General features: G+C 40.1%; 1 protein-coding gene across 1 annotated transcript; it reads left to right on the top strand.

Moving 5' to 3' along the window:
- The first annotated feature begins 12,967 nt into the window (after positions 1–12,967).
- LOC112171262 (protein RALF-like 33) lies at positions 12,968–13,318 on the top strand. Its single transcript, XM_024308472.1, has one exon. It carries the CDS (start codon positions 12,968–12,970, stop codon positions 13,316–13,318), a length of 351 nt encoding a protein of 116 aa, XP_024164240.1.
- Positions 13,319–24,553: the final 11,235 nt, after the last annotated feature.

Genomic DNA, 24,553 nt, shown 5'->3' on the forward strand with positions numbered 1-24,553 from the left:
CCCTCATATTACAATGCGAGCTCAGTAGAGCACTAAAACCAAAGGAAATCCAAACAAACTAGAGTTCATACTTCACCCAAACTAAAATCCTAAAGGAACTGCTGAAAAAGAAAATGCAGAATTTTAAAAAAACTCCCTACTCCTACACAGCCCTAAAATGGAACCAATGTCCTAAACATCTTGACGCCTAAGACCCTTTTGGTGTACGCCGCAACATTCAGTACATCCACAGCAACATTCTAGGAACAGATGCAGGACAAAAGAGCAAGACAGACGACCCCCCAAAAAGCACAAACCCGGCCTAAGTGTGAAAAAAATATAGGGGAATTGGGCTAACCATGACCCAATTCACTAGACTGCATCTCTGCAGCCCAGGAAGGCAGAGGCCCAAGGCCCACTACCCACACCCTACGCCCCTCACACCCAGCAGCCGACTCTGGCCCTTTCGGGAAGCCGCCCGCCACCGCCGTTTCAGTCTGGTGGCCTCCCCAGGCAGGAGACCACGGCAACCATCTCGTCGCCCACCAAAGCCTGTGCGAACGACCGCACTTGTTGCACCAGGCTGGTTCTTCAAGCACGAACCACAAACCTCAGCCGGCGATCCAAGCGCCGATCTCAAACAGAAATCTCCGACCTCGCTCGTCCTCTAGTCTCGAAACCGTGGCCCTGATCTCCTCCTCGTCAAGCCCAAAGACACCAAAGCAAACGACGGTCTCGTTTGCAAACCCACAGCAAAATCTGTACTTCGCCTCTTTCCTCCGGCCAAAGCAGTTGCTACCCACGACGGAGATGAAACCTTGTCCTCGTACCTCTTGCAGCGCCGAAACGCCCTGTTGCAGATCGGAGCCAACAAGCGCCGCCGCACTGCTCGCGAAACCTAGGTTTAGGTTTCGGTCTCGCTCCGATTTTTCGGGAGCCCTAATTAGTTCTCCAGATTATAACATTCTGGTTTTGCATACTTATGAACAAGTGATAAAAGAAAATAAAGAGTCCTAACACCGGCCATTTTCACTGTAAAAACGCTTATTAGAGTACAACAAGCAATTTTAATTCAAACGTCTCGAATAACCAAAAAGTGTACTAAAGTCTATACTTAACGCAGTCAATCTAAGACTTGTAACCAAGAAATAGAGAATTAACTCAAATTGTACATGTTTCTGCTTAGATCCAAAGGCTGGGAGGGGCCATGTGTGCAGTCAATTTGGTGAGATAAATAAGTCGATGTCACCTGCCAAATGTAGTACATGAGCACCAAGGGATAGACTGGGTTGGCCAGTCTTCGCTTCCCTGATATAAAAAAAAGAATCCCAAGGCTTGTAGCATGAGGGGTACATCATTGAGTAGAAATATATGTGCAAATTTGTGTATGATGGTCCTACTCCCAAGTATAGGAGATTCAATTTTAGTAAAGAGAAAGTGAGAGTATCGTACCCAAAGGATTGAGTAACTCTACCCTAACTAGATTAACACAAAAATAAAACATAAAAAACACATGCAAAGTCTGCTTTTTACAAGTTCAATAGTTTTGGCCCTTTGGAAGCCTAACTACTAAATGATGATATTAACAATGGGAAATAATGAATCGACTTTTGAATTGATTTTTACTAAATTAAAGCTAAATTGAAATAAAGCATACTAAACTAACAAATTGTAAGAGATTTGATCAAATGAGATGAAAAAGGGGTTGTAAGGCATCACACCTAACTTCCTTTGTGTCAGGTCTAAGTAACCAAATCTAACATGCTCATGACAAGATGGACTCCCCCTCGGTTCTCTTGATTATCGAGTAACCAATAAACAATTATACTAGAGAATGTATTTAAGCTATCCCTTGATTATCGGAAATAACTCTCCTACAAACCTTTTAGTTTCTATCCATTCCTTGATTATCGATACAAGTAAACCTATGTAGATGCAAGCTAAGTCCCTTGATTATCGAAAACCTAACCCACACCCACATGATGAGCCCAATTGTAAGGAACCCAAGCAACCTTATTTGATTATCACAAGATTACCATTTCTACATTTGCAAAATACTTTAGTTTATTAAGTTTGTCAAACCTAGCATATATACTTCCATGAAATTATCAACACTTACCAACCTTAGGTGACAAATGTAAGATGCATAAATGAAGAACAATTAAACTAGCAAAATAGAAGTTCATGGCATGATCCATATTAAATTAATTAGATAGTTTGTACACAAATTCGACTAGGGCTAAACCCTAGCTCCAAATTTATTCTACTCACAGCTCATAATTACACAAATCTAAGCCACAAACATGTGAAACATCTAAATAACTAGGAGGTAGCTAGAGTGGAGAAATTGGATGTTATCCATGGGTTTGGTGTTTTTGGTACCAAACCAAAAGCACAAAAGCTCAATCTAGCCTCCTAGATGCAACACAAGGTGAGAAATGCTTTAAAGTATGGTAATTTTGGTTTCTATAAACCCAAATCACCTTACAAATCCACAAAACTCTCAAGCAAGTCCACCCATTGAAGTTGGCTAGTCAAGACTATTCACTGCTTTTTGCCTTTCATTTCCACCATTTTTCTTGACCAGTCAGATACTGTTCACAAAAAGTCACCAAATGTTAGTTGGCCGGTCAAGAAATTGACCTAGAAAGTGACCCAGAGTGACTTTTTGTGAACAATATCTGACTAGTCAAGAAAAAAGGTGGAAATGAACGGCAAAAAGCAGTGAATAGTCTTGACCAGCCAACCTCAACGGGTGGACTTGCTTAGAAACTATGAAGAACAAGGCTTATGAGAACGAAAGTGTTGATTTTATTATCAACCAAAGATACTATAAATCTCTCTCTACACAAAGGCTAAACAAAACTACCTAAAAGATGAAAAATTAAGGAAAATGGAGAGGAAATGGAGAGACAAAAAAGAAGGAAAGTATGAAAAATGTCCAAATGAGGGGAGGGTGTTTTTATAGGCCAAAAGTGATGAATGAAGGGCTAGATATAATGGACAAATGTGTACGCACAAAATGTGGATCTAGTTTTTAACTCCATATGAAAATGACTTAGAAAGCCCATAAATATTTTGGTGGAGGAGATAAAGTAAGGGTATGAAAGTCATTGTGCAAAGAAACAAAGCAATAAATGAGAGACAAATGTATAAGATGTAAGAGGGGACCACTTGTCATCTTTCAAATTTTGAATTTCAAAATAACCTACACGTAAAGTCTTCCCATCTAAAGTCTCTAATCCTAGTCAACGGCTCTTCCATGTCCTCCACACATGTCCGTAGCCGGCCAAGTTGGCCGGAAATAGTCAGAATCTTGTGTTGACCTCCGTTGACCCATTTTTTGTCCGTTTATGCACTTTCTTCTCTTTTCTTCACTCAATTGAATCTCCACCGAGACTGGCATTCAACTTCTTCATAACAAATATTCCGCAATAAGTGTAGATCATCCTGGTAAAATTTCAGAGTTTAGTTCACTGTGGTTTAGTCGAAAATGCTACTGGAATCCGTACAGGTCTGGTTTTGTAGTTTTCATCTTTTAGTAAGCAACCAATGAGAATAGAATGAGTATTTTTATATCCTTTGTATAGGACGGTCTCAGTCCTAATTTCCCTAAGGAACAGGCTTTGTAAAACGAGCGAGAGGCTTTAGAAGCAACCAATGAGAATTTTTTGTTAGACCTGAGCATCTGAAACGCTATTTGAAGCAAGTTGGTGATTGCAACATCTCCTGGGGCACCATCACCATGATGGAAACTATCCATGGTGTCATGGATAGGGACTGTGACAGCCCTAGGCTGGTGGTGGACGGAGGCGGTGCCCTAGGCAGCAGCGTCGGTCACACTAAGTCCAGAGATCAACTTTTGATTCATGCCTCGTTTCGCTCGAAAGAAAAGATGTCCATGTGAAGTCTTTAGTAGATGGATCATCATATCATGACTAGGATGACCTATCCTGTTGTGACAAAGCCAATATGTGTCTAAATCCAAGAGATCTTCTCTCATAACTTTATTAGATTTAATAACTCGAATAGTGACATAAAGTCCACTAGAGAGACACATAAACTTCTCTAAGATGCGCCTTTTTTTGCAATCATTAGAGGTATTGCAAAGAAACTCATTTCCGTTTTCTACATGCGTTTTCGCATGGAATCCGTTGGCAATTCATAGGTGCGATTTGCCCTAGGAGCGTAGAGAGTTTTTGCGACAGTAATCAAGGTGCCATTTGGCAGGTGGAATTTGGGCTATTCCATGTCCTTGAATTAATATTGATGACCCAGCCATCGTAGTCACAAAAGTAATATGCTCAGAATCAAAATTGAGTCATCATGAGAAGAACTCAAAATTTTATTCATAAGCCAACGGAGTTACATCATTGTCTCTTTGACCAAAGAAAATCTAATCCAAAATGCTAGCAAATGCAAAACAATGGTAGTCGTCTAACTTCTTTCAGTAATTCCAAAATAAATGTGACCATGTGAGTAGAGAGATGTCGGTGGAGCAAGGCTCACTTAAGTACCACTAATCTCATAACCTTCCTAGACATCACACTTACTTTGGGTGTGCCTACTTTGAAGAGAAACTAAAGCATTGGCATTTACTACAAAAATATATGGCAATTGCCTATTACATCTATTGAAAAAATAAAGACTTAAACAGAATTGGTGATCTATTGATCCCAGCCAGATTTATAGTCTTTAACCCTTCACTCTAGATCATCTTCTTGATATTCTTGTTCCACATAGTGAGCTTCTCTTGCTTCACAATATGCTTTGTAGGCGGTGACAAGTTCTTCACGAGCTCTACAAATGTGTACCCAATGATCAGACACTTCACATCGAGAACATACATCTCTTTGCTCAAACTCCATTGATTAAGGCGCTTTGAAAGCATCATTTAGATGGCTCTTAGTGTTGGTGGCACTACCAACATGGCCAGAGGCGTTGCCTCCCTCTCTCTTTCCAAGTTGACCTCTTCGGTTCCTTGTTCCCCTATTTTGGCGGTTACCTTCCTTAGTAGAGCGATTATATGGACCAGAACGTCCAAATGTATCCCTAAGATTAGGGTTTCGCTTCTGGCGCCCTCTCTTTGGGGCGCGACTATAGTTGGATTCCGGAATATGCTCTGTTCCCACGGATCTCTTATTATAGTTCTTCACAAGGATGGTGTCATGCTTTTCAGCGACATTCGTAGCTCCAATGACTCATGAAACCTTGTGATCAGTTCTGCAGTAACATCAATTCGATAGTTCTTAGTAACCATCAATGCAGAGACGGGGAAGATAGAGAGAGTCTTCTCAATCAACATCGCATGTGTGATCTCTTTACCACAGAATTCCATTAAGGATTTAATGCGAAGTACTTCCGAGTTGTAGTCAAGAACTGACTTGAAATCACAGAAGTGGAGGCTATGCCATCTCACTTCTAGGAAGCAGGGAGTCACGGACGTTGCCAAATCTTTCTTCGAGTGAGACCCACAGCCTTTTGGGGTCTTCTTCATTCATACACTCGTACTGGAGCGAATCATCCATATGACGAGTCATTAGGATGATGGCTTTCGCCTTATTTGCCTCTAAGGCTACTCTATTTGCTTCCAAAGCTTGAGCTTGCTCAACAGTTAGCACGTCCTGGCTAGGCTCGAGAATCGTACCCAAGATTCCATCGGCCTTGAGATGCTGGCAGATATCACGAACCCACCTGTGATATTCAGAGCTAGTTGTTCCCAATGGAGCAAAGTCCAATTTGTTTAGGTTACTCATCCTAAAAGAGAACAATAAAAAGGGTTAGTTTCGGAGCGAAATAGGCAACCACGAAAACATATAAAATTTCTGAGCGTAATTGCTTCAAAGAAATTAGGAATTTCCCAGCGTAATCGCTTCCAAGAAATTCGATTCCAAGAGATATTGGATAGATCGAAACAATGACGTAAGTGGTCGATCATAAATTCTCTACAAACTCTAAGTTTGGAGATCTCAACAAGCTCTAAGCTTGGAGTGAGCACGAAACCCCCACAATTCGGCTTAATTTGGTCTCCCCTATGATGAAGAAAGGGGGGTAGAAGAAGGGAGGTTGCAAGTCCCCGAGAAAAAGAAGAGAAATAGAATAAAAACTCAAAAAATGGGAACTTTTAATAAAAAAATACCTTGAAATAGGTGGCCGGAAAAAGTCGCCTGAAAAATGGTTGGAAAGTCACCGGAAAGTTGACCTGAATCGGTCAACCGACGTTGATAGGTCGCTGACCGGCATTGACCAGTGCTGACTGTCGCTGACGTGGCAGTGGGGTCCTAATGCTGATGCGGCAGTGGGTCCCTGGGAGCTGACGTGGCAGTGGGGTCTGATGCTAACTTGGCAGTGGGTCCTGGAAGCTGACTTAGCGGGGGACCTTGTCAGTGGGCCTGCGTCCGTGGGCCTCTGGGATTCAGTGCTTTTGGGCTTCCTTCTTTTCCTTTTTTTTTTCTTCTCCTCTCTGCTGGTTTTTCTGGACTAGGATCAGTCGGCCAGTTCTGTACTTTTTAGACCGATTTTTGTGATCTTTCTTCCTGTTCCTGAAACGTCATATTAAGGGGCTTCTGCTGACAAAATTTCGTGTATATTGGATGTTGGGAAGATGGTGAACCGGTGGAATATTTGTTGTGGATTGTATGGAGCTTCCGATGGCCGGTCCGGTAGGTTTCCGGCCGGTTCTAATGGTTCTGTCGCTGGTTCTGGATTCCTGGGGTCGAGGGCTTCAAGTTGTGTGGCGGTGGCAGAAAAGGGTTCAAGGTTTTGTATTCGGATTCAAGGTTTTTAGCTTCTTGAATCAAGGTTTGGCTATTTGTTTTAGGGTTAGGGTTTCGTGCTGATAACGTGTTTTGGGGAATCAGAAATTGAGATAAAATCGCTGTGTGTTCTCATTGATAATAGGGCCTCTTTATATAGAGGATTATAATACATAGAGTCTTGAATCATACACGAAAAGATAATCTCTAGATTCTTCCCTATTACCTCTAGGTCAAATAACATAGAGTTTGGACCAAACACAAATTAGGGTTTTACTTGAACACTTTCAAAAAAAAAAAAAAAAAGGAAAGAAAAGAAACAATAATCGCCTATTATGTGTTTAGTGCAAAGTTACATTTGTTTTCTGGAAAAAAAAAAAAAAAATTGATGCTGCTTCATTGGAAATTGACAATGGTGAGAATTTGATAATTGCCCTCTTTGGGGTGGCCAAAAGTAAGCAGCTGTCGGTTATCTTTGTAGATAATGTTGATCATATTTTATGGAGTGTGAAATTGAAGGTTCGGATGATAGAATTGTGCGGATAAAAAATAGATTTATCAAGGAAAAACAGGCGGTTGAATGGGAGGGAGGTCGGGTTCTTGTGATTGGTTCAACTACTAAACTTCAAGTGCTTGCCAAAGATGCGTTGTTTGAGTTTCGGAATAGGGTATACTAGCATGGATGTCTGCGCGTTGCTGCGGGTTTTAGAATGAAATGTTATTAAAGTTTAGGAGGATAGAGCATCTCATTAAGAACTAACATACATCATGTTTTACTGAAATTTAGTGTTCAAAAACAGATTACAGAATGAAATGTTATTAAAGTTTAGGAGGATAGAGCATCTCATTTAGTTTACATACATCATGTTTTACTGAAATTTAGTGTTCAAAAATAGATTACAGTTGTTGAAACAGCTTGCCAAAAATAAGCTGCTCTACTTATAGGCTAACTTAGTTACAACAAATACCTAATCTGGTTGCCAAAAATAAGCGATGATGTCCATTAGCACATATGCATTCTGAGATGATGTTAGCCTAGTGATGACCAACAGTGGAGGTTGTCCAAAAAGTTGCTTCCCCCAGTTCTATTTACACAAAAGTGTGACACTTCAGTCCATTTTTTCTTTGCTGATGATTTATGTTGATGATGTTGCTGATTCAATACTGGTTTCTCTATCACTGTGAAAGTAAGAAATTATAAATAAATTTCTCTTTGAGCATTTGTTCAAGATCATCTATTTGATGTACTGATGCAACTGGTCTTGCATCTGCAGTTTTAGCAATTAGGTTTTATTGGTGGCTCGATCCTGTTGGTTAGTACCCCAAATTTTGATGATCAAACTAGACATGGATTCCTACTGTACAGTCTTTTGATAGTTAAATTTTGATGAACTCATGAGGAAAACAGGTAGTTAATTCAATTTTTCTTTCGGACCACAACATATCATCTCCAAAATTCTAAATCATGGAATACTTGTGCTTTACCTGATCAACTGTGGTAAATCATGGAACTAACGCTGAGATCAAATCAAAAAGGCAATCTGAGCAAGGTCTTCATCCCCAACAAAAGCAATCGCAGAGCAATTAATTGACTACTTCCCATATCTAATTCCACAAAACACAACTCAAATGCAAACCCACACAAAACCCAGATAAAAAAAAAATGCTAAGTCACCCACAAAACCAAATTCAAATGCCAAACCAAACACAGCTAGATAAACCTACATACCCATGTTCATATGAACCACCAAAAATTGCATGCACCAACCAATACTCATTTAAGGCACATAAATACAAACTCATTCATCTTCCATTCAGTTGATCAAGAAAACTTCTTTATACTAAGAAAAGACGATCCTTTCCTTAAAACTTTTTTTAGCAACTATATATGAGAAACATTAAAACATTTGTCCTCAACAAAATTTACATACATTCATCAAATGATTCATAAGCCAACTGTCCTTTATATCAAATATTTCTGAAAGAAAACCATATAGGCAAATATTGTTCGGATCCGTTCCAATAGTGGTTCATCTCTTTGAGTTGGTATATTGATGTAGCAGAATATATGTGGTTGCTATTTAACAAAATGCTGCATCAGTTTTCTATTTCTTTGATCTACTCATCTATTGCACCATTATCTTTAAAGCTGAACCTATTACCTATAATACAATTACCTTAGGCAGATAATAGTAGCCAAGTCAAAAACAATACCAACTCCAGATCTCCCTTCTTCCTACGCCCCAATTTCCCTACAAAGGAGTGAAAGGATTAGATATCTCAAGTGAGCTAATCTTCCTCTACAAATTAACACTTCTGTTTGAGTATACAGCCAAGGGATTCCACTTTTATAAACTATAGTAAATTGAAAAGATATGCTCAGGTGACCTGATCTTCCTTTACAAATTAACACTTCTGTTTGAGTATACAACCAACGGATTCCACTTTTATGCACCATAGTAAATTGAAAAAATATACTAATATCAAAAATACATCAGTATGATTACTCCAATGCTTTTAACTTTACATGAAACAAATATTTATGTGCTTTGAATTTGATAACAAATGAAGAGAAAGATAAGAAAAGCAATGTTTTTTAGTAAGCATAAAACTGAAATGTTTTTAGCAAAAACTAAGAGTACACACTGATTTTTATAATGAAATAGAAATATTGTAAAATATGAATTATTTCAAATAAAGACATTAAATTGCTCTAATTTTGATATGTATCTTTTTCAAAAGAAACACAAACTGATTCACCCTCCTCTCTTTCTCACTGCAAAAGGGAACCCCATAAAGTAGTTACATCAGGCTCTACTCATCAGATAGATTAAAAAAAAAGACCTTCCAAATTCCGGTCATTCTTAACCATGCGTTTACTTGCTTATTGTTTACGAAGCTTATTCAAACCTGACCTCAGTTAAAACAAAAGATGCAAAGTTTATCAAACACCCAACTCAAACAAAAAGTACAGAAGAAAATGATCCATTAAACTTACCCTGAAGCACCCACTCTCCCTCCTATTGCTGCAAATACATTCACAAATCAATCCAAAACAAACACAAAATGAAAAACAAAAATCAATTCCACAATTAATTCAAATGGAGATTCTCACCACCTCCAAACTCGAAAAAAAGAATACAGCAATAGATAACTCACCAAACCTACAGCTCTCTTCAATGTAATTCTCGTCTCCCTCTCCTTGTTGATGACAAACCCAATTTCACAACCGTAAACTCCTGCATTCACCAAAACCCCAAATCAATCACATGCAAGAAACAAACAAACCTAAACTGAACAAAAACAAACACACTGACGACATGCAGAACCTATTCTCCACGACTCACTCCCTCTCTTTCACTCTGTCGATGACAGAACGCAGAAACTCAGCCGAGAATGAAGAGAGAGAAAAGAGCGCCAGCACAAAGCTTATTAACAGAACTGAAAAATCAAAGCGATGCAACTGGCTTAATCTCAATCAAGAGATTTGATCAGATTTTTGATCGAGATTTGAGAGTGTTCAGATTTGAGAGAGAGAGAGAGAGAGCGCGCGAGGAAAGAAGAGCAGCTTGCACCCGAAGGGGACTTTTATACCTAGGTCAGAAGCGAAGGGCAAAATGGTCATTTCACAGTGACGGCCGGCTTGAGCCGGCACTGTTCATAAGCCGATGAACAGTGCGTTGAGAATTAGTATATAGTAAATATTCATTTACCCTCCTTCCAAGTTAATATATTGTAGGAGTTTTGGGGAGAGAGAGATTCATGGTATGACATATAGTATATTTGCAACATGACCTGACACTAGTATGGAGTTAGACATAATGACGTGCAAAGTACATGTAGAGCTTTTTTTTTATTATTTTTTTAATTTTTTTTTAATTTTTTTAGCAACGAGCCATACTTGTGTTTTTAAAATGTCAGACCAAAAAAAAAAAAAAAACCCTGGTCATATATGCCTGAAGTGGAGCCTATAAATCTGGTATAAGCTAGCGGTTTGGTTTGAACAAATCTCGTTTAACGAGTAATGAGTGAGAATCGCGCTACACTACATCTCACACCAAAGCATAACTACGTTATAATACTACCTGGAAGGCTAGAACACTAGCTACTCACGTCAAACTCGATTGCTATATATCATAACGAACCATTAATATTCCTCAATCCTTTTAGTACTCGTTCTGCAACTCTCTCTCTCTCTCTTTCTCTGTCTCTCTAACATATGGTGATGATAGACATGAATACATTTACAGCAATAAATTTTTTGCTTGTGATGACCTTGGCAATGACAATGATAGCTGACTCGTCATCAAACCCAAATCATTTCTCAACCGACATGCGGAAAGTTGGAGCAGTGCCTGCACCAAAACGTCGAGATAATAACAATTTCTCATCATGTAACGGCTTCTTTGGCGACTGCCACAGTTATTCTGATGAGGATTTTATGACTAGTGAAAGAAGAAGGACAAGAAGAAGACATCTTTATGAAGCCAGAAGGTATATAAGTTATAGAGCCCTACTGAAAGATCGTGTTCCCTGTGGTCAACGAGGCAGCTCATATTACAATTGTGGTATTTCTAGGCAAGCTAATCCTTACAGGCGTGGTTGTAGTGTCATCACACATTGTGCCAGAAGTAGTGATTAGAACTACGTACTTCAGTCTTAACTAATTAGTGTTTTCGATCAAGCTACCAATGGACAATCTCAAAGCTAGTTATAGAATTTAAGAATAATCTGTCTGATGATCAAATTCCCTTTTAATCATCTATGGAATACAATTGCGTTGCTTCTCAAAGAATTAGTTTCTTTGTTTCTTTCAATTTTCAATTTTCTGTGTATAAATTGAGGCTATCTAATTCTAGTCGATTTCTTTATCATAATATTGAATCTCTCTTAGGTAGGAAAATAAACAATTGAGCAGAATGTTTAGACCAATTATATCACAGGGAAATTAAGAATGTGATAATTGATCGAGTATTCTCGATATATTAATAAAAAAATTTAAAATATATATGTTTCTTCCCAATTTTTGAATAACTTACTGAACTAGCTAATACATTCATGTACAGTAATTTCTACATAGAGGGGCGGAGTTAGAATTTTAAATCAGGAGGGTCCGTCACAAATTCATAAATCACAAAGTCATTCTAGTGTATGCCGCCACCGAAGAAGCCTGAATTACTCAAAAGATAGAGAGTGTCAATATTGTCTTTGAGTGTGCACAGTGAGAAATGGTCTTGGTAACAGATTCTATATGTTTTATTTTCATTTTTATTATTTTATTTTATTTTATTTTATTTTTAAATTCTAAAAGGTGTTTTAGGAATTTCATAATGTGATAAATCCAAAAGAAGCAGATCTAGCTCTAGGGTCCTTTTGTTTATTATCTTAATTGTAATTGAGGTTTTGTATAGGAATGTCGATGGGGGAGGGTGTTAGTATAGGACTTTTGTGCGTTGGCATTGCCCTGTACAAAACAATATGAGTTAGGCCTAAGTTAGAACCATGTGAAAGTTTTAGGTGAAGACTAAAAGTTCACTATGCCAATAATAGCTTCAGACGACATATATTTTGTATAGGAATGTCGATGGGGGAGGGTGTTAGTATAGGACTTTTGTGCGTTGGCATTGCCCTGTACAAAACAATATGAGTTAGGCCTAAGTTAGAACCATGTGAAAGTTTTAGGTGAAGACTAAAAGTTTATTGGAACTCGATCGAGATGAAAGTCCCAACTGATCTTTGTGAATCTCTTAAAGATAATTCATTCATTGCATCTCATATATAGCATGTTTGTTTCTTGTGTCATTGCATGAAAAGATTGAATATTGTGTTTCAATTTTGAAGTGGTTAGAAATGCATATGTGCGTGATTACTTTATTTTGCCGATGTCGATGAGGTTCTAAAAAAGAGGGAGAGTAAAAATCTTGTGTTTGCCTTTTCTTTTCCAAATACCTTCCTATTCGCGCGTGAAAGCCCACCAAACGCCCATATTCCATGAGAAATGAATGCCCTAGCCTAATTAAAAAGGAGGACAATACAAAGCTTGTGAACTTAGTTGTGCCTACAAGATCATATACTATATATACCAACTAACAATTAATATTCATGCATTCATTCGATATTCAGACTACTCAATCTGCTATATCTCTTTTCATTCTCTCTCTCTCTCTCTCTAGGTGGTGATGGAGATCAATACATTTAGATTAGTAAATTTCCTTTGTGTGACATCTTTGGCAATGGGAATGGTGGTTGACTCAATATCATCAACCCCACAACACTTCTCTGTTAGAACCAGCAATCATGGAAGGGCAATGTCAACTGCACCACCGCGTCCAGATATTAAGAATATCGATTCTTGCAGTGATGGCTTTTCTGGTGACTGCCTCAGTTATTCTGTTGAAGATGAAGAAGATGGTTCTAATGATGATAGGCCTACAAGAACTATAAGCTATGAAGCCCTAAAAAGAAATATGGTTCCATGTGGTCAACGTGGACATTCGTATTACTATTGTGGTATATCTGGGCAGGCTAATCCTTATAGGCGTGGCTGCAGTATCATCACACGTTGTGCTAGATCTACTGATTAATCAAAACTACTTAATCTTAACTAATTAGTATGAATTTTCAATTCTCAATTACATATGTATGTCTATGGTTGCTCGTTCTACATATGTGGTAAGTTTCTTTTCGATTTTCTTAATCTTCATTGTTTCTCTTATTTTCATTCCTTTCTTACATGAGTGAAAAGAGTACATTTCCAGTTGCTCCAAATCAAGAGTTCACAGCCTCTAAATCGATCACTCTAAAAAGGGAGTATGAGAGTATCAGAAGCATATCCATGCCAGCAATATAACTAGCCTTTCTGTTTATCTGTTATAGCTTTGGAAAGTGCGTTTGATCGATGCCTTTTTATTGATTTCGAAAGAACTATAAAACCTAACAAGTAATAACTCTGCTGCCACAGTTATATGCATCGTATATATTGATTGAGCTATCAAATGATTCAGATCCATATTGAACTGAATTAATTAATTTATTCAAAAAAACTAAAAGACTTTAAGCTGCATTGGAAAAACTTCAGATGAGATGTGTTGTCAATTTTAATTTAGTACTCGCAAGTACACGAATCAATTGTAGAATAGAGGTGCAAGTGTTTGCTCAAAAAATCGTCCGGCCGCGTGTCACTGGGCCGAGGTCTTCTTTGGCTTACACGTGTCCTTCTGGAGTGGTGACGTGTGCGCGGGCGTTCCAACTCGCGGCCGGTAGGCCAAGCGAGGTTTTGTTATAGATTGTAGATCTTGCGCCGATCTGACTTCTGATAAGTTGATTGTGGGCCGAGGAAGGATCGATCTCTACCGCGGGGTTCTCTCTGCCTTGAATGGAAGGACTTTAGCACGGATCGGCCTTAACTAGCCGCAATCTTCGTGCTGTGTAACTCGATGATTGAGGTGAAAGTGAAGTGATGATGATTCTTTTTGTGATTTTGAATAAAGTAAATGACGTAAAGTAAATAACAACAAATAAATAGCATAAACGAAAGTGCAGGTAAAGAAAGTGCAGGAATGTAAAGGTGCAGCAAATAAAGTGCAGGAAGATAAACTGCTTGAATGTAAAGAGCAACAAAGTAAAGTGCAGGAAAGATAAATACCAGTAAAGAAAGCGATAAGATAAACACGTAAAGATTGACAAGTGTTGCTGAAATGTTGAAATGCATTGAGATAAAATTTGTATAATCGCGTAGAGCGTTTGGTCGAAGACCTCTAACAATGAATCCTATGGTCCTTTTTATAGTGAAGCTAAACTATTGAATGAAGGAAAAGAAACAATTTCAGCCTTTACAGTTAAGACCGCATTGATTACAAATAGAACAGTATTCATGTTTGTGATATCATTATCAATGATTAATTCTATCATGAACAATCAATCAGGTCTTGTAACTGATGATTGGCAATAACACCTCCTAATACTCATTCAAGTTAATTGCCCCAAACTTCGGTAACGTTTTTTCCTGACAATCGATCTCTTTGATGAATTAGCCGCGGTCATTCATTATGACTTGTGGATCTGCTGTCATTCATTAAACTTTGTGATTTACTTGATTTCTTCCGATTTAATAATGGCTTTCTGCACACGTTATTTTTAGTCATCAATTTGACCATAAACATTTAATATGCCGCGGCTGCGGATATTCATTACGCTTTGTGGGTCGGGCCCACCTATCTGCCACGTGACAATAAACATTTAATAATTAGCCGCGGATATTCATTACGCTTTGTGGGTTGGGCCCACCTATCTGCCACGTGAGCCTTGCCAAATATAGGTTCAAACAGAGCCCCCCTAGTCCCTTGAGCTTCGGCATAGATGCCGAGTGGTTAAGGGACTAAAAGATTGTTTCAAGAAAAATCTCTTGGCAAGGTTCACGCATTATAGGCGTTGGTGACATTCGTCACGCAGCAGTCACTCACCGCGGCTCTTCGTTATGCCGCGGCTATTCAACCGTTCAAGTGTGGCCCTATGTTGAATCTGGAGCTTACCTATTCATCTGCCATGTAGCTCACGTCGATCAACCAATATATTTATCATTGATTAAAAACACGGCAATTAAATCATAGATTTGGCTGCCAATTCTTTAATAACATCATAGCTCCCTTTTTAATTATCATGGTCATGGCTGCCAAAAGGAATTAAGGGTGCCCAGAAGATCAAGAATCATGGCTACCAATTATACAATAGAATCGTGGCTTTCCAATTAAATATGCATGGCACATTGGCTGCCAATTAATTGCAAAGATCATGATTTTAATGAATCAAAGAATCATGTTATAATATGAAAAACATGGCTGCCATGTAATGAACGGAATCATGGCTGCCAAATTGATCATAAAATCGCTGCCATGTATTTGGATATGCATCATCAATACCCCAATCGATATCTTCATAAAAACTGGACACTCCAATCGATATCTTCAAAAAATCAAGGCAATATGTAATTAATTACATATTGAATGACTTTCAATATGCCGCACTCCCTTTCCTTTTTGGATACTGCTTTCCTTATTCCAATTATCTTCATGATGCTTTGCAGTCGATGAACGTTTACAATCCATATTTGACGAAGAGACAACATCGAATATGTTTTAAATAAACCATATTCAGTTCCTTTTTTAAGACAACTTTCTTTCTCTCCCAATATCTTTAGATCTCCTGCGGCTATTGAAAATCTTGTCAAGCCTTATTTGATGGGGATTCAATCAATGATGACCCTTATAAATACACAGCCGTAGACACCGTTTATGCTCAAAAAACAGACATCCATCCTAAGACTTGCAAATCGTCTGCACACAATGGGAAGCCTTTTTGAAGAAGAAGCCATGGAATTCTCAGAAAAATACGACAAAGCTTTGTCTTCTGTATTTGGAAAAATGCGAAGTGGAGAGATTCACAAATTAGCGGGGCAAATTCCACCAAGCCTTTACTTAGGCCCTCACTTTCCTGATGGTACTCCTCCAATCATCACAAGAGTCCTTTACAAATATCAATCAGATCACTTTAGCCACTTTGTCGAACATGATTGGTCTTCCTGGGCTTGTTCCCGGCCTGAAGGTTGGCCGACCCTCACGGAAGAATGGAAAGCATGGGTGCCAAGAATGGAGTTGTTCTATGCTAACGCTTGGCGGAAACTTGGCATTTATGATGCTATTAAGCTCACAGAGCAAGACATAGTCATTGAGAAGCCCATACTAGCAGCGGCTTTATGTTTTTGGTCATTAGCCACGAACACCATGAACTTGCCACTGGGTCCTATGAGTCCTACAATTATGGATATATGCACTATTTTTGGTCTGCGGCCTGTTGGAGTTGAAATCAGCGCGAATCACAATTTGTCAACTGCTTTTAGAGATAGCTTGCAAGCTCCAAAATTCAAGGATAAAGATGCACAAGCTCAAGCTACGAATAAGTCCAAAAGGTCACGCAACTATAGCACCTTGTACAAGCACTATGCTTTGCTAGGCAGAGAACCAGTCAAGGAGAACGAGCATGCAGCGTTTCTATATTATTGGCTATGCAAGTATGTGTTCTGCTGCAAAGCTTGACAATGTCCTCTTGATTTTGCAATACTAGCCGAGGCATTAGCTTCGGCCATCCAGTTAGCTCTTGGCCCATTTGTCCTTGCATACTTGTACAGGTGTCTGCATAAAATTGTGACTAATGACATGGATCCCAACACTGGTGGACCACTCTGGATGTTCCAACTCTGGTTGCGAGCCTATTTTCCTCAAATGTCAACAGCCGCACCCGAATTTGACTATAAGATGTCGTATGGGCGACATCTTATGGCTACAGCATCATCTCATATGTCAGTGGAGAAGTGTTTTACCATGTTCTACACCCTCAAACACTTTAAAAACTTTCATGTTTGCTACACCAAATGGAAAGTAGCCTTTTTTGCAGACAATGAAGAATCAGATCAATACTTGTCCGATGATGAATGGAAAGGAACCTGGGGTAGTTTCTTAATCTCAAGAGATTTGCACTACGGCCTAACACTTAGCCGTTATTCTAAGCCCGGGGTAGAAGTCTATCTTCCCAATTATTTTGCTTGTCAGTTTGGATTCCTTCAGAGTTGTCCTGTTCTTTTAAACAACTCATTGAATCATCTATGTTCATGGCGTCAAAAGCTCAGGACGCAGGATATGTGTGACTCAGTCTCACGACGTTACCAAGAACGTCTCAGCCGTTTCAAGATGGAGCCTTACCAAACGAGTTGTACGGCTACACCCCCTTTCGTTAATTGGTGGTCAGATTACTCAAAGAAATTCGTTGACCCAAATTTAAAGGAACTGTTCACACAGCGGATTGTCCAAGGAGTTGGTGATATCTTGAAGAGCCAAGATGGAAGGAAAAGAAAGCGGACTACGACTGATGGTCGCAAAGAAACTCCAGCCTTAACACAACAGAGTTCATCTTTTTCTGAAGAATATTCTCTTGCGGGCTCGGATAACAATAGCAGCCATACTATTGAATTAACTATTGATGATGAGCAGGCTGAAACTTTTGCTAATGGTGAGGACCACACTTTAATTGATGAATCAGTTCATTCTTTCCCTGACGATCGTGAGGTACACATTTATTTGTTGGTAGAGAAAATATTCTTTCTTTTATCATTTCATCGCGGCCCTTATTTAGCCGCGGTATCTACTTGTTGTCCTGCTTGCTGACTCTTCAATTATGTAGGCATACATGGAGGTGCAACATACGAGTGAGGCATTAAGTGTTCAGAGAGAAACGACAGCCATTCAACAAAATACTTTTAATCAAGTAAGTCGCATGCAATAATTTTTGTTTTTTTTTTTTTAATATCGCTGTCCATCATGGTTGAGCTCGTCATGCTAACACACCTTTCTCTTTTGCACCTTTGCTGTCTTCAGGCAACTTCTTCTACACCTTTGTTGTCTGCAGAGGCCTTAGCCTTCTTGGACGAGCTTGCTATGCCAACAAAGATGACACCAAAACAGATTGGCAATGATCGGGAGAAGACAGTGGCCGAGTTTGTAACTGCATATTGCCACAAACCCCTTTTGACCGTGGTTGACATCAATCTTTATGACCGCTTCAAACAAGAAATAAAATTCTTGATTTCGGTCAATCATTTTAGTCCCGACCGCATGCAACAAATTGAAGATCATCTCAAAGTTACAGATGTCAGTGTAGTTGCCTATACACATGCTTTGGAAAAATGGGACACTGGCCGCGCTCTAGAAAAGAAATATGGTCCTATTGTGGAGCGTCAATCTTCAAGGGCCGCGAAACTCACCCAACTCCGTGATGAGTTCAACAAAGATGCGCAAGAGTTAGCTGAGCTAGAGAGTCGAGTGAATGTGATCCGGGAGCGCATGTCCACGGCTTCAAACGTTATAAACCAAGAGTATAAAGAACATCATGAAGAGCTCAAGTTGTTTTCCATACATGGTAGGGACATCCAAGCCTTTTTAGAAATCAAGCATGATCTTGATGAAGCAATGAAGAAGAATGACGCTGACTGGGCTGCGTGGGAGAGGATCTTGCCTTGATCGAATGCTGCTTCAATTTGATTTGACGTTTTGGTAGCTGTACTAGAAGATTTCCCTTGCTTTCTCCTTTTTTTTTATTTTATATTGCGACATTCAACAAGCTCTTTAGACTCCTGTGTTTTGAGCAACATTCAATAAACTCTTGATTCATGCCTCTTATTGCCCCTGGTTGTTGAGCATTACACTTGGTCATGCAAACTTTGCTTTCAATTATGGACATTCAACTGCGGTCCTTTGCTAGCCGCGATCATTTGATAGTCGCGGCTATTCAACCATTGATTTGATAGCTGCGGCTATTCAACCATTGATTTCAAGCTTACTCTTTCACAGCCATTTAACCACGATCCATCAAATTAGGGACACTTAGCCGCGGTCCTTTGCTAGCCGCAATCATTTGATAGCCACGGCTATTCAACGGTTAGTTACTGCCAAAAGCTAGAAAAACTCGCCGGTACCATCCAAAGAGTTGAGGATTATAAATTATACGTTCTATATGCCTAGTATACAATTAGTTAACCATGGACCTTTATTAACCGCGTCCGTTCAAGTGCGGCTCTTCAACAACCGTGGTACTCGTGATACCAGATAGCCGTTCACGTACCCACCAAATATGGTCCTTTGCCGGCTACGGTTATTCATTGAATTCATGAGATGTAGCCCCCCCAAGTGAGTCGACTATTGATTGTCTAAGCATCAAGTCGAATCACTTAACTTGTTACTAAGGTTCTGACATCTCCTATGCAGTAGGATAATACTTCTTCAAGTGCTGGCCATTGATAGGCATGTAATGGAGCTCGCCATCAAGGTCCCGAAGATGATACGCTCCATTGCCAAGGATTCGATCCACTGCGAATGGTCCTTCCCACTTGGGTGACCATTTTCCTTATTTTGGATCTTTTGCAGTCGCAGGGAGGACCACCTTCCAAACCAAGTCATCCTGAGTGAAGGTCTTGCCTCGAACCCGTTTGTCATAAGCCCTTGCCATTGCACTTTTTTGAGCTTCAATCCTATTGTAGGCATCCAATCTAGCTTGGTCAAGTTCTTCCAATTCTTGTAGCATTGCTTGAGTATAGTCACCGGTAGTTAGACTATTTTGTTCTGCTACTCGTAGGGCTTTGATTTTTGTTTCAACTGGAAGCATGGCATCATGGCCATATGTCAAAGCAAATGGTGTTTTACCAGTTGCTGACCGCTTGGAGGTTCGAAGGGCCCATAATGTCTCAGACAAAATATTATGCCAATCGCGCGGCTTATCTGTTATCATTCGCTTTAATACGTTAATCACCACCTTATTAGAAGCTTCTGCCTGGCCATTTGCTTTGGGGTAGTAGGGGGTAGAATGAATCATTTGTATTCCCAAATCGTTAGCAGCACTATGCACAGCATCAGAGATAAAGACGGATCCACGATCCGCAATAATTGTTTCTGGGACGCCAAACCGATGTACAATCTCTTGTTTAATGAAGGTAATCACTATTTCACTTGAGATAGAAGTGTACGGCTTGGCCTCAACCCATTTTGTGAAGAAATCTGTCGCGACAAGGATCCACACATGTTGCTTAGATGATGGGGGATGAATTTTTCCAATTATATCCATGGCCCAACTACGGAACGGCCACGGTTTAACAATAGGATGCAATAAATCAGCCGGTACTCGTTGACGTGAACCATGGATTTGACATTGTTTGCAGCCACGAGAAAATTCAATGCAATCCTTCATTATAGTCGGCCAATAGTAACCATGTCTACGAATTAACCAACGCATTTTTATCCCTGCTTGATGAGCTCCACAAATACCCTGATGAACTTCACGCATAACTTTAAGAGCATCTTGTCCCCCGACGCACAATAGAAGCAAGTCATCACCACTTTTGCGATACAGCTGATCCTTGTAGAGTATGAAGTTCGCGGCTAAATATTTGATCTTACGATCATGTGTACCTTCAAGATTGTCATGAAACCGAATTATGGGATATCTCCAATCGGATGGATCCACAGTAATTACAAAAATTTCCACGGGTACGCCACGATCTTGCAAGGCAGGCATCGTTCTCCTCATAACCTTTACAGTTTGACTTGTCTCAGTTTTTCCCAACTGCATACTAGAAGCGAGTTGTGCCATTTCGTTGGCACCAGAGTTTTCCTTTCGCGGTATATGGACGAAAGAAATCCTATCAAAAGCCTCGGCCAGCTGGTCTGCGAATGCATAATACGGTAACAAGGACCAACTTGTACATTTGAATTCCTTAACTAGCTGATTAATAAACTGTGAGTCTCCAAGTATGAGAACACGACGAGCTCCCATCTCTTGTAGCATCTCCATTCCAATGATCAAGGCCTCATATTCAGCTTGATTATTAGTACAAGAAAAATCCAGTTGAAAGGCAAATTGGAACACTTCTCCTTCAGGTGATTCAATCATAACTCCAGCTCCGGCTGAAGTCTCTGTACTGGAACCATCAAAATGCATTGTTCAAAAGTTTTTTTGCATAGGCTTTATATCAATGGTTCCAATTTCAACGTCTTCCGTTAGTTCCATTTCTGTGGACGGATGGTGAGCTAAAAAGTCGGCCAATGCTTGTCCCTTAACTGATTTTTGCGCCACGTATTTAAACGTAAACTCTGAAAGAGCCATAGTCCATTTACCAATACGGCCGCGGATGATTGGCCAAGTAAGCATATATTTAATCAAATCTGTCTTTGATATAATGTGGACTACTGACGGCAACATGTAATGTCGTAGCTTTATGGCTGAAAAGTACAATGCTAAACACAACTTTTCAACAGGGGTGTACCTTTCCTCTACAGGCGTCAGAATTCGACTCAGGTAGTATACAGCTCGTTCCTTCCCTTGATCGTTATCTTGGGCTAAGAAGCTACCAATTGAATTCTCAGCCGCGGCTAAGTATAACTTGAGCGGCCGGCCTCTAACTGGAGGTACCAACACTGGTGGGTTTGCAAGGTAGTGTTTAATGACGTCCAATGCGCGCTGGTGCTCCTCCTTCCAAACAAATTGTTCCTCATTCCTTAACCGTAACAAAGGTGAAAATGGTTGGATCTTTCCTGCTGAATTTGCTATAAATCGTCTCAAAAAGTTAACTTTACCCAAAAAAGATTGAAACTCCTTTTTATTTGTCAGAGGTGGTGCACTGATGGTAGATTTTGCTTTATTCTTGTCCACCTCAATCCCCAATTTATGCACAAGAAAACCCAAGAAATTTCCAGCTAAAACCCCGAAAATACATTTTTGTGGGTTCATTTTGAGTTTATGAGCTCGCATCCTCTCGAATGCTTGTCTTAAATCAGCAATGTGGTTCACTTTCTTGCCAGACTTGACGACGACATCATCTATGTATACTTCTACTGTCCCGCCAATAAGATCATGGAAGATCATGTTCATGGCCCGTTGGTATGTAGCCCCAGCATTTTTAAGGCCGAATGGCATAACAATCCATTCATATGTTCCAAGTGCACCGGGGCATCTGAAAGCTGTCTTGTGCACATCTTCTTTAGCTATAAAGATTTGATTGTACCCAGCGTGGCTGTCCATGAAAGATAAAATTTCATGGCGTGATGCTCCATCTACAAGAAGATCGGCCATGGGCATGGGATATTCATCCTTAGGAGTAGCCGCATTCAGATTTCGAAAGTCAATGCACACTCTAATTTTGCCATTCTTCTTTTTAACTGGCACAACATTAGATATCCATTCCACATACCTAGCAGTACGAATAAAGCCAGCATAAAGCAATCGTTCTATCTCATTTTTTATTTCTAGCTGCACTTCGGCGGAAAATCACCGCGGTGGCTGTTTATGTGGTTTACAATCATTATACAAAGGTAGTTTATGTTCTGCAACGCTCCGGTCTAAACCAGGAATTTCATGATAATCCCAAGCAAAACAATCTTTATATTCCCTAAGTAAAGCTACTAGCTCTTCCTTAAACTCACTGGAAAGCAGCTTGCTTATGAAGAGCGGCTTCGGATTTTCAAGAGTACCAAGATTGATTTCTTCTCTAGGATCTTCTACCTCTGCTGGAGTATCTTCTAACTCGGCTGGAGCAGGGCCGAGCTGTTCCCTTTGGATCTCATCTTCATGTCTACCTTCAGACAAAAACTCTACTAAGTTAATGGCCGCACCTAAGTGGGCGGCCCTCTCGTGCCAATAGGCCAGCAGATTGCTTATGGAATTCTCAACTGCGGCCATCTTCTCATCTTCTTTTCTGGTGTCACTCATTAAGGACTGAATCAAAAAACTTAGCCAAGGCAGGACGCTCCGAGTCTTCCAAAACAGTCTCGGCGCCAAGTGAAATCATCCTGCGCATGGTAACACCAGTAATTTTTCCCGTATGGTCTTCCCTTCGGATCTCAGATGGGCCAACCTGTTCATCATAGTATACAGCCTCTATGACATTAGCCGTGGCCTTGAACGGCTTATCATCAGCCTTCACGATCTCAATCTCATCTTCATTCCAGAATATAAGCATTTGATGAAGAGTGGATGGAATGCACATGTGTTTGTGGATCCAATCGCGGCCCAATATAGCATTGTAGGTGGTATCAGCATTAATCACATAGAAGCCAGTAACGATGCTTTTCCTCCCAACCTTAATCTCCAGCGGAATCACTCCCATAGTCTTCTTTTTGCTACCAGAAAAATCATACACGGCCAGATCAGCAGGTAGAATATCTTTCTCTCCCTTCTTCAACTTTGAAACTACCGTCATCGGAATAACATTAACCGCAGCACCACCATCAACTAGGACTTTAGACACTGGATATCCTTCAAAACATGCGGTGATATACAATGGTCTGATGTGCTTGACCATGTCCTGAGTTGGTTTGGAGAACTGAGCATGAGATTGCTCTTCAATAAGAACTTTTGGTAAAACTGTATCCTCAACATCCCCTTCCATTGACTGTGGCTGGTCAGGCTGCGCTAAAAAATCCATGGGAAGAACATAAACCATGCTTACTGTGGCCTCTCCTCTATCAGCTGACAATGTCATTACCTGATTCAGCGATGATGACGCTACAACTCCTTCATCCACCTCACCTCCTTCACAGTGGCTGGTGAGGTCTTCACCATGGTCGCGGCTATTGAAGATTCCGCCGCGGCCAGTGAAGTCTTCATCACGGATAATGAAGTCTTCTTCAAAGCTAACATCAGTTGGCTTCTCAAACTCTGGCTCTTCTTCTACCTCAATCATTGGCTCCTCATCTTCAATATGGAATTTTCCGTCAGCCTGAACTTGGTTGAATTTTCCATCGCACACAAGGGAACTGGTTTGCTGATGAATTTCATTGCAGTCTATGTCCATGTTCGCTAGTTTTTCTTCCAACTCAAAATCATTATCTCCTTTTCCCAGCTCCGCGGCGTACTCAAGTTCTCGTTGGTGAATGCGTTCTTCCATCTTCAATAGCAGCTTCCTCTCTTGTGGAGTTACCCCATATGTACTGATAACCGAGTACATTCTGTGGTACTCCTTTAGATACTTGAGATCTCGCTGGGATACTGGTAAATCCACCGTGTCAGCTACCAACTCCACACCATCTATTTGTGCTTGATACAAAATCTTCAAACCTGCACTTGATGTACTTTGCACCATTAGATGCTCAAGACCTGGGTTTTCTGTTAACGCTTTCAGAGTATCTAGTTCTTCCCACGTCGGCCCGTACAAAGCTAAAGCCGAATGTGTCTTGTGGTACTCCTTCATGGTAGTCCAACCCGTTGTGGAAAAAGGAGGCAGC

Source organism: Rosa chinensis, chromosome 6 (genome assembly GCF_002994745.2).
Source record: "Rosa chinensis cultivar Old Blush chromosome 6, RchiOBHm-V2, whole genome shotgun sequence".
Lineage (NCBI taxonomy): Eukaryota > Viridiplantae > Streptophyta > Magnoliopsida > Rosales > Rosaceae > Rosa > Rosa chinensis.